The 10,848-nt window shown below is 43.5% G+C and overlaps 1 protein-coding gene across 1 annotated transcript; it reads right to left on the bottom strand.

Annotated features, from left to right (window-relative positions):
• Positions 1–1,835: 1,835 nt before the first annotated feature.
• ANKRD1 (ankyrin repeat domain 1) lies at positions 1,836–10,138 on the bottom strand. Its single transcript, XM_083843986.1, has 9 exons — positions 9,976–10,138; positions 8,201–8,380; positions 6,253–6,390; positions 6,054–6,161; positions 5,295–5,393; positions 4,393–4,491; positions 4,155–4,253; positions 3,907–4,005; positions 1,836–2,754 (listed from the first exon to the last, which is right to left on the bottom strand). The coding sequence occupies exons 1-9, from the start codon at positions 10,000–10,002 to the stop codon at positions 2,644–2,646; spliced, it is 960 nt and encodes a 319-aa protein (XP_083700112.1). The 5' UTR covers positions 10,003–10,138; the 3' UTR covers positions 1,836–2,643.
• Positions 10,139–10,848: the final 710 nt, after the last annotated feature.

Here is a 10,848-nt window from a genome sequence, read left to right on the forward strand (position 1 = left end):
CTGTTACTGCTTGAGTAAACCTAATCTGGCTGCCAAAAAAGCAGTCATAACAGATTTGTAATCCATGGAGCCTTCTCAGATCTCTTCCAAGGTTTTTCTTTTGATTAAATCAATCTAAAAAAATATGTAAGATACTGTACTTAAGATACTCTTGAGCCAGCTTTACTCTGAATATTCCAATTCTCTATTTGTATCTGACAACTAGCTGAGAAGTGCAAGCTGTAGCATGTAAAATACTGCAGAAATCTTGCAGTGGATTATCTCTGAGCTCTCAGTAACCGGACTAAGCAGGAGGAGAATGAAGTTCTCAGTAGGCTAACATTTCCATCAGATGTTGACGGGAGTCACAACAGCTTTTGCTTCATTGAACAAATAATGAAATATTTTTTCCTTTGTTTTTATTTTACTTGTTGACTTTGTGATGTGTTTTATTACTGGTATTGAGATGTAATATATACACTGGTTTGTCATTTATGCACTTGCATCCAAAATGAAGCTCTAGCCAAACAAATAATCAGTGGAAATGTGCCTGTTAGTGCAACTTTCTGAGTTATACGTTATTGTGCCTTGGTGAGGGAATAATCAGCCTTGAGCATCAGAGAAGTTGTTTGATGACTAGCATATGGAAGGAGGCTTTTGAACGATGAAGATATCCTACTTGTTACTTGACTTCCTTAAAAAAAAAAAAATACTCCCTGCATCTTTGCATGCATCTTTTTAAGTAGATACAATGCTTCAGGAACTGATTGAAAATATTTTTTCCCCTCTGTTTCCTGGAGCATTGTTCTGTCCCCTCTGGTGCCTGAACAATTGATCTGCTTATGAAGTTATGAAGATAAACAAAACGAGTTAGCCAGCACTGATGTCATTTCTGTTTCCTGCAAGGTATGTTCCCAATGTCTGGGTAATTGTGCAGAAACAAGGAGTGAAGTAGTCGCTTGTGGAGAGGGACAGCAAGTGCAGACATGCCGTGGTTCTTATGGAAAAAATCATCTTCACAAATAAAGCCTACAGCTGGCAAGGTGACACTGACAAGTTACAGTGCTTGTGTGAGAGAAGTCTCATCTGTCTAGAACTGCAGCTTCTGTCTAAGATAGCTGGTTGCAGATAGAATAGGCATTTCTTCTCCTTGTTCCTCTATGGGGTTTCTGTAAATTCACTTCATCTCTGAAATTGATGCTCCAGTAATAAATACTCATTGCTGCCCACTCCTGACCATGCTTCATTGCCCAGGACTTTGTTTTGATCAGACTATAAATTCTGATGGCTAGAAGCCAACTTCACCAGCTGGTGAATGTTCATGGGAGCCCGTGGCATATTTCACTGGGAGGCTGCTCCATGGGTGTTAGGACTTTAACTGAATGCAGCATGTAATGTCCCAGTGAAATCGGGCCTCGATGTCTCTGCTGGTGGTACTGTTAAGATTGTCCTGCCTCTGCTGAAGCACAGGGAGAGATGCCTTTCTTTCCTAGCAGGACTCCACGTCTTCCTTGGCTGGGACAATTGAAGCTGTCTTGTGTGCTCCACACAGTAAGTACTGACTTGCTGAGAAACTAGGATTTTTAAATAATAGTAATAAAGCTGTAGGTTTGTATCTTACTAGCTACTCAAGTACTGACTTTATGCTTTTGTATGTGTGTTTCTGTGAAGGGAATTAAGTAAGAAGCAGCACTTTTCTAACAGTGGCAGGGAGGTAGCTAAAGGGTGGCTGCTCTAGGCAGCTGAGACTTTTTCTTTTTTGAGTTTATGAATTTTACAGAAGCCAAGATGGGAACTTCAATGAGAGACAGAAGTGCCCGGTGCATGTTCACTGCTCCATAATACACTCCAGCAAGTACAAAGAACCACTCTGTTTATTCTGAAATAAATCAGTACAAAATGTACAGAAAAAGCAGTACAAATTTACAAATATACATCATCTGTTTTTTTTGCATTCTTCAATCATCAGGCTTTGTAGTCATCTAGTTATAAAGTTCCCATTCACAACACTGTCTCCTCTCACCTTTGTAACATTGCATCTGAATCCCGCAGTCCGTATGGTTACGTGATGGTTGGAGCTCTGTCCTTGAGCTCTTTGCCAACTGTGATCGCCAAACGATGCGTAAGGCCCATTACTCGACTGTTCCTCCAAATCCACCTGGCATTGCAGTAGACCTTCTTCCATGGCTCTCTCTCTTCCACATACCACCACACATTTAACATATTTTTCTAATAGTGAGAATTTGGCAGGTACAAGGCAACAGTTGCAAGTATTAGCTGTTTAGCACTATGGGAAGGCTTAAGTTAAGTTGCTACTGTAGTTGGTAATACTGCCATCTAAGTCAAAAGGGTTTATGTTGCTGACAAAGATTGTATTAGAATTTAAAATGATTAAAAAAAATAATACATTAAAAATTACTTTTAAAATAAATAAATAATAAATAGGAATAAATAAAGCTGTTTTAAAACCAGTGGATTCTTAACACTCTATCTGCCATTTAAAATAATTTATCTGCATGTTTGGCAGTTTTCAGTGAAGGCATTTCAAATATTCCAGTACAATAAATATCTTCAATAAATATACTATGTTCAGAGCTATTTTCCTCCAGTTTCATACAAAGCATTTAAAAGCAGCAAAAAGAGAGCAGTCTGGTTTTTGTCTCTTCAAAACTTATTTAGGTGGACGCTCTTGTAGGAATTGTCTTTCAGGCTGTTGAATAGCTCTTTGGTGCCGTTCTGCCACTGAAGAACAAGATCCATAGGGGTTTTCCCTTCCTGGTTGAAATAAGCAGAGGAAGCGTGACTTAATTTCTGCCAGTGAATACTAAGTCCTTTATTCTTCCTGAAATATTTGTACAGTGCATCTGTTTGATGTGAGACCTTTCGGCATCCACAGGGTCAGCTGTACTCTCATCTCAGATCTGGGTCCTTTTGCTCTCCAGATCTAGTCCTGGTCTGTTCAGCCTCGTGGTGAGCTTTCCCTGTGTTTCAGTGGCACTAAGCCATGCTAGCAAATACTGTGGCTAGCAGAGCATGCTGGTGTTTCTTTTGATCCAGTCTAAACTGATTAGAAGTACATTTAGGTGGAAACCTCAATAAGCTACTCTTCGGTTTAATTGAGAATTCAGATAAGAGTTCATGTTGGTTTAATTAGATAGGTTATGAACAACATCTAAATAAAACAGTAGCAACTTCTGTACGCAGACAAAGACTGAGAGAGAAAGTCTTTTGCCTTTGGGGCTGTTTTTCCTCATTTTCATACCCTGGTAAAGGATAATGTCCGGAGTGGCCTTGCTTTGTCTCTGCTTGAGCAGAGAGAAGGGACGGTGCAGGTGGTTGCAGGGGCAGATTTCTTCCTTGCCCCTCCAGTTTTGATTGATTGCCAACCAAAAGCATCGATCCGCATTGTTAACGTGCACTGTCCCTGCTGCTACTATTTTTTTTGGATTTGGGGGAGAATGTGGTCTGTTACGTCTGGTATTTTAATGTGGTCACATGTCTGCTGCTGGTGAAGTGGCTATCAGCAAAATCTCGGGTGTTTGCTCTCAAATGGAAGCTGATGCTGTGGGTGTAGCAGAAAGGAGCTCTCGCAGACCTCCAGGGCTCTCGTCTCTGGCGGCTGGAGCCCACGAGCTGTACAGACAGCGAGTGTCAGTATGCTAAGATCTCTTTAATATATGATCTGTGTAATTAAAATAAGATGTGGTAGTGTTCTAAGCTGCACCTGATGGGTTCTGGTTTTAGAGCAGGTAATGCTTTTTGTGCTGCTCCCTGACCTCCCCCAAGTTACACTTCCTCTGTGTCAGCTCTGCTTTAATTAACTCTGCAATGATCTAATTAAGTCTGTTCACAATAGTCTCTTCTGGCCTCGAAACCTGTCATACTGCTCTGAATGGGAAGTTTTGCTAAGCATTTTGAATTACTTACGCAGTTCTTTATGGTCAGGTCCGCGCCATAGAGAATCAGGAGCCGGATCATTTTGTAGCGGTTCAGCCTGACGGCGTCGTGCATCGGTGTGTCACCTTCCTACGGGTGCGAGACACGGGTCAGAGTCTGTCCCGCCATCAGCGCCATGGTCCTGACCCCACAGTGCCGCCAGGGATATTTGTGGGGCCATGGAGCTGTAAATGGGGCCGGCAGCTCGGTGCTGTGGGTGAGGAGCTGGTGGCACTTACTCTGTCTCTGGCGTTGAGGTCTGCTTCGCAGGCGATGAGGTGCTCCCCGCAGTCGTACTGGCCCGTCCTCACAGCGACATGCAAAGGCGTGCTCAGCAGCTTGGGGGGGGGGGGGAAGAAGGCAGTCAGTGGCACGGAGCAGCAAAGGGCCGCTCAAGAATGGCCACCAAAAATGATCCCCTCAGATAGGGGTCAGCTTTCTGTCTCTAAAGAGCAGCGGAGCCCCAGAAGAACATACCTTGTCTCTTGCGTTTCTGTTTATTCCTTTGTCCAGTAAGAACTTCACAACCTCCAGGTTTCCCCCCCGGCAGGCCCAGTGCAGGGCTGTAGATTGAAGCTATGACAGGAAAAAGAAAAGTAATATAATTCACCATATTACCAAAAAAAAAAAAAAAAGCAAACGATCAAATTTCTAAGTGAATTCAAAGTCATTTTTCATGCAGTTTAACTTAAAGCACTTTTCTGTGATCACTGTTCCTGTTGTTTCTAGTAGCAGCCTCTCTTGCTTTGCTCTTCACCTCCACGATACCAGCTTTTCCACACAGCTGGCAGGAGGGGAGCCGCCATTTCCATGGCAGGTCCCGCTCTGCTTGCCCCTCCTGCTCTTATGCTGCCGCCAGCACGGCTGCTGAAGTGAGGGGGAGCAAGGCTGGCCACTGCCAACTGGTTAGCAAGGGGCTAAGCAGAGCTGGGAGTGGAGGAGCGAATAAAAACAGCTGCAAAAGCTGTGGATGCTCAGCTGTTCCAGAGGAGAGGAGGTCTCTCCTGAGAGCAGAGTTGAAATCCTGGTGGAGAACGTACACGTCGTGCTGGGCCCTTGATAAACGCGTGGGCCTGTGGCATCTCCACCAGCTGCTCGCGGCCCGGCCTGAGCTCAGCAGTCTTGCCATACTTTGGGCCTTACTGTTCGAGGCCGTCTACTGGCCAACATGCTCCTCCGCTTCCTGCGATTTCCAGCAACAGCTTTGGCAAAGTGAGGCAGACGCCCCCTCCTGAAACCTCTTCTCGGCAGTGTTATTTTAAGGATAAACTTAAAATTTAAGACACTCTAAGGCCTTTTAGTGCTCCTCTCTTGTGTGTTTCTTTTAGCAGTTATAAAACAATGAGTAATTTTTTTGAAGTATAAGTCAATGGGCATACCATGTCTTTCAGTTCAAGCTGGGCCCCAGCTTCCACCAACTTTTTCACCACCTCTAGATGTCCTTCAGAGCATGCCCTGTGCAACGCAGTGCGCTTGAACTGTCAATTAAAACAGTGCAAAGTCAGATGTCGAATATGGCACAAAGAGATCTCTTAAACTTTTCTCTCTGCCTCCCTGGGATGATGGCAAATACATACTTTATGCTGATTTATTTTCAAGAGCTAATACTTTTGAGACATGAAATCTACTAAATTTTAATAGCATCCTAATAGCAGAGAGCTGCCTACCCGGTATTTCAAAGAGTGTAAGGGATATCTGCAGTGTGACATTCAAATTTAAAATTATGCCTGTTGAGTTCCTCTAGCCAACGTGCTATGCTACATTTTGCAAATGCAGCTTATGCATTATGGAGTATGAGGGCATACAGCATCACTTTTTTTTGTAGCTCTGCAGACAAATTTCTTGTCTGTTCATTAGTAGCATTGGAAGACCTCTTGTTGAAAATAGGGCTCTCCTGGTCACCAATAGCTTTCTTTGAAATAAAAATTCTTTTGAAGTAATATTACTTTGGAGGTTCCCAGTGGCCCCTCTATCGCTACAAAAAATTATGCCAAACTCCCAGAATTTATTTACTTCCCCCCACTGTTTTTCTCTCCTCATAAGCATGGAAACTACAAAACCTACTGGTAAAAGGTATTTTTGTTCTGTAATAATCTCTTTTATGTAGCAGGCTGTGAAGTAAGAAGAGAAGAGCGTACCTCGTCACAGACATTTGGATCCCCTTTGTCTGACAAGTATTTTTCAATTATTGGCAACTTATTCTCCAAGGCAGCTCTAAAGAACGTGGGTACATCCACTGGTCCTGTCTGATGAAGAGAAATACACAGGAGGTAAATATGAGTGGCACAAAGCCCCATCCGTCCTTTCCCCGAGGAAAGTACCTCCAACAGAACTTACAATAACTTCTGGTTCGGGTTCCTTTAAAACGGGAGCTTTCACCTTCTTGCATTTCTTCTTCTTCTTCAGCTGAATAATTTTTTCAAGGTCCTCCAAGCTTTCAAGTTTTGATCTCTCCTCTAGTTTTTTCTTCTTCAGCTGAAACAAAGGAGGGAAGCCAGAAAGTTGAGCTGAGGGTGAACACCTCTGTCCTTCAGAGTGGCAGGACAGTGGGTGCTATTGTTCAGCCAAATCCAGTTCACATGAGGTGAACTTTGAAATAAGTTGTCTTTTGTTGCTGGTGGTTTGTTTTTGTTGTTGTTCTTAACAGTTAGGGCTAATGGAGCATTGGAGTAAGTTGCTAAATTCTGCAGCATTTATTCTTTTTTTTTTCATACACCATTGCACCTATTCCTAAAGGTTTTCTTCAGCTGTATGTTGTGGGATAGCATGAGTTTTTCAGTCCATGTTAGACCAGGAGTCCAAGCAGTACTGCAGTCCCTTCTGGACCAACAACTTAAGAAATCTCCTGCAGCATAGGCTTGGAAGCCCCTGCAGTTTTAACTGACTTCCACCAAGTGTTTTGCCTTCAACCACTTCTCTCATGCAGCCACTGATTTATTGTAACATAATCCTCTTTGATTAAAACAAAACAAGACAAAATAAAAAACCCTTAAGTGAAATGCAAGGTTTATACCAATTTTAGCATTTCAGATGGTAAGTGTTACGTTTTGGTAAACTACAGAGAATGTCCCCAGTGTCCTTGAAGGGACAGTTCAACAAACATTTAAGACTAATTCAGGCCTGTGTTTTAAAGCATCCCTGCATGAAGTGAGTATGGGGCACTGCTAACATGAAAGACCAACGTGTTGCCTTCACTGAGTGCCATGGGGTGTCCATGGCTTTGGAAGAGTGACTAACAACCAAGGGGTACCTTGTGACAAAGTCTGTCCTGTGGTATCTCTAAGGGTAAATACGCTGGTGAGACCCTGCCATATTTTTTCAACTAAATTCTGATTTAAGTTATGTCCACCTCTTTTTGTCTGCATTTGGGGTTTGATCATTGACTTAATGGCAAACACTCCGTTGGCTGAGTAGACTGTGGAAATCAACAGCGAATCCAAAAGATTCTTAGGACATTGTGGTTGTTAAGATAGAGGAACTCGAAAAAAAAAATCTGTAGCAAGTAATGGTCCTGTAGTTGAAGGTGAAGGTCAATAGTTGTATTAATTTTAATATTTTTAAGGCTCACCTTTCCACCTTTCTTTTTCAGAACAAAGTCTTGTTCTCCCCGCTATTTAAACCTTTTAATTCCCAAATTACTTACATTTTTAAGCCAGTTAGTTGTTGATTCACCACGTAATGTAAAATGTTATAGCTACCGTATTTTTAGAAAACAGCATCAGTTCTTAAGGCTACGGAGAGAATTGTCATGCTGCAGGAATACAAAATAATATTCTTTTGTAGAGCAATATCACTTTCATTTGCATTTTTTTTTCCTCAAAACGTGCTAGTAAGCACAATGCAGACTTTTTGTAAAAATAGTATTTTCGTGATAGATGAGGCTCCTGGTTTCAGAAAGTGCCCTTACCCCTTCCCTGGCTTGGCTATTTTTGGTGGCAGCCGTTGGGTGTGCAGGCCGAAGGTGTCCTTCCGTCTGCATGCGTTCCCCTCACCAGCAGCTGGCAGCCAGGGGTCGTGGGGAAGGGGAGGCCCCCGGGGTTTCAGTCAGATTTTAGAGAGGGGGAGCCTGGGGGTCTGCCTCACGGAGTCAGTGCCTGCATCCATAGGCTGCAGGAGCCAGCAGACCTCTGCCTTCAGGGGGCTTCAGACCAACCTCCTTTGGCAGGGGTCTCCTGGGGGTTGTTTATCTAGCCCACCGTGCATGTATTTCTAATTTGGAAAGAGACAAAACTTCACGGGCTGCTGCAGAAAGCACGCACAGGATGATAAAAGCCCAAGAGCCTACCTCTGCCTCTAACTTTTTCTCCTTCTGGTATGCCAGATCTCCTCGGGTCAGTACGTGTTCAGAGACTGTCTTCAGGTCATCCTGCTTCTCTAATCTCACAGCAGCTTCATACTCTCCATTTTTAAAGTCCTCAGGGAGGAAGCTGCCAGTCTCCTTATCATCAGTTTTCTTTCCAGTCACCTGTAAAAGGAAATTTAATACAATGTAAGTGGCAGTTTGGTGATGGCAGCGGCCACCCCCTGAGAACCTGGACTGGCTAGGGGCTCATTACATGTCACTCCTGTCCTGCTCTAGGAGAGTGTGACAGACAGACTGCAGACCTTACTCGGCCTGTGCCTGGACTGACTGTGTGTGTGAACAGCTAGGGCAAGCTCGCTTGCAGGCAGACCTTCCACGTCCACACAGCAACTCCCTGTGGGCATCTTCAAGGCTTGGGTCAAGATCCATGGGGCCGCCTCAGTGTAACTCCCTGCTTGACTGGCACCGAGCTGCTGCTGTACCAACAAAAGCTATTGAGCCAGGAAGAGCATCCTTTCTGTTCAGGGTTTTCTTGCATTTTCACTCGCCAGCATGTGTCAGACCCCTCAGAAAGAGGCTCTGTAAAAGGCTCTGGTGGAAGGAGCCACCCCGACAGGCACCAGCGCCCTGCGAGTGCAGAGCGGGGCAACCAAGCAGCTAGAGTGGGAGGAGAGGCTTTCTCCCTTGGGACCTTACAGCTTAATTGAAACGCGTACAGTGCAGTTAAATGGGGCTGCTGAGTAATTTCAAGGCTGATCTTACCATTGCTGTCAGAACCAAAGTCCCCACTTACAGCGCTTGGCAAACAAGCACGAGGCAGTTCCTGTGCTGAAGCTGTGAGATGCTGCCCTCCAGCACAGCTTTGCATAGCTTTTTAAAATATTTTAGATGCTTGATTAAGTATGTTCAAAGAGATAACTTGTTAAACTTAGTGGAGGCTGTGGTGTAATTTCAGAGTGGCTCAGTATATGTATGTGCTCTGGACTGGCTTCCCATTCAATCACCCTTGTATAGTTGTGTTTGCTACAGAGTTTTACACTAGATAAATTGTTGGGGCCTTGCCAAAGAGTTTAAGACAGCATTAACTAGTCAGGCTGTATGTGAATTTCATCTCAACAGCTGGGAAAAAAGGAATTCCTGTATAATGTCCCACTGCTTTCCTGGATTGTTCCTGGTTTCCCAGTTTGATCATTGTAAGTCTGAACCCTGCAGTGCAAGCGTTCCATTATTTGTGGTCTGGTTTAGATATTATTTTTCAAAAGCTTATTAGAAAATGAACAGCAGTGAGCATCAGAACTGTTAGTGATGCTTAGTGCTGGTTTACCAGTGGAAGGAAAATGCTTTGGTTTCCCTGCATTGCTACCTCCTCCCCACTCTCTTACTGGATTAGAATTAGTCAGAGTGATTGTAAACCTAATAGCTTTATTTATTTTTTTTTTAATGAATCAAGGTCAAAGGAAAATACACAGCTAAATTTTAGTAATTGTGTAGTTCCTGGTAAATTATGTTTTGATGCAAAATCCAAAATGACTACGTAGTTATACCAGTGATGGGTCCCCTTATAAAGGAACAGTTAAAGTGAGAATATAACATGATAACATTTTATCGTATATACAGGTCTCGTGCCTAGAGCACAGCAGCGCTGGTAACCTGCTCAGTCACCTCAGTGACCCACAAAGGTTGCCTCTCTCTGCCTGGTATAATGACAGTCTAGAAGGAAAAGCAATTATGAGTAAATGAAAGAAGATTGCACCTACCAGCTCTTCTACCTTCATCATCATCATGTCTGCCAGTGTTTGAAGGCTGTACTCCTCTATGGATAAAACTCCCAAGTGCTCAAGCAAGCTCTGCAGGGACCACCACGCTAGCTTAGCTTATATATCTTTGGGAGAACTGTGCTTGAATGAGATAATCTTCCAACCTGGGAATCCAAGTGTGCCCCGTGGACTTGCCAGCTGAGAGGTAGGCTCGCGCTCATTCCAGACATGTTAACTAGCCAGATCTGGTGTCGAGGCAGGGCGGGGGGGGCGTCAGTGGGGCGAGGACGCTCGAGCCTCGCAGTCTAACCACACCGCGTATGTGCATCGGAATGAAATGTGAGCTCATCGGTCCTTTGGCAGTGACCGCACGGCTCAGCAATGCGAGTCATCCTGTGTTCCCAGTGCCCACTAGGACAGCTGTCTGTTGATATAGCATTATAACTTCATCATCTTCTTTTTATTTTTTTATTTTTTATTTTTTATTTTTTTTATTTTTCATTGACATTCAGATGACTGCAAGACTATGTACAATGCCTGTAGTCATACCTTCCTGATAAGTGGATTATGACCCCTTAAGTTTCGGAAAGCCATTCTTTGCATTGCTATTTATTCTTGGATGGTAAACAGTTTTAGGGGAAAGGACTTTTCTCATCATGATGGCAGTCTTCTATATTTGTTGGAAGGAATTCTCTGAACGGATTACTAAACCAGAATGATGTTTCTCGTGCTAAAAGGGCCTATGACACGATAAGTTACAATCAGTGTAAGATCTCAAAACAGCAAGCTTTGCATTTTTCTGGGATGTTGTCAGTGGTCATAAGGAGAATAATGAATTATATCCTATTAGGCCAAATAAAAAACAAAAAACAA

The sequence above is a fragment of the Anser anser genome, assembly GCF_964211835.1.
Source record: "Anser anser genome assembly, chromosome: 7".
Taxonomy (NCBI): domain Eukaryota; kingdom Metazoa; phylum Chordata; class Aves; order Anseriformes; family Anatidae; genus Anser; species Anser anser.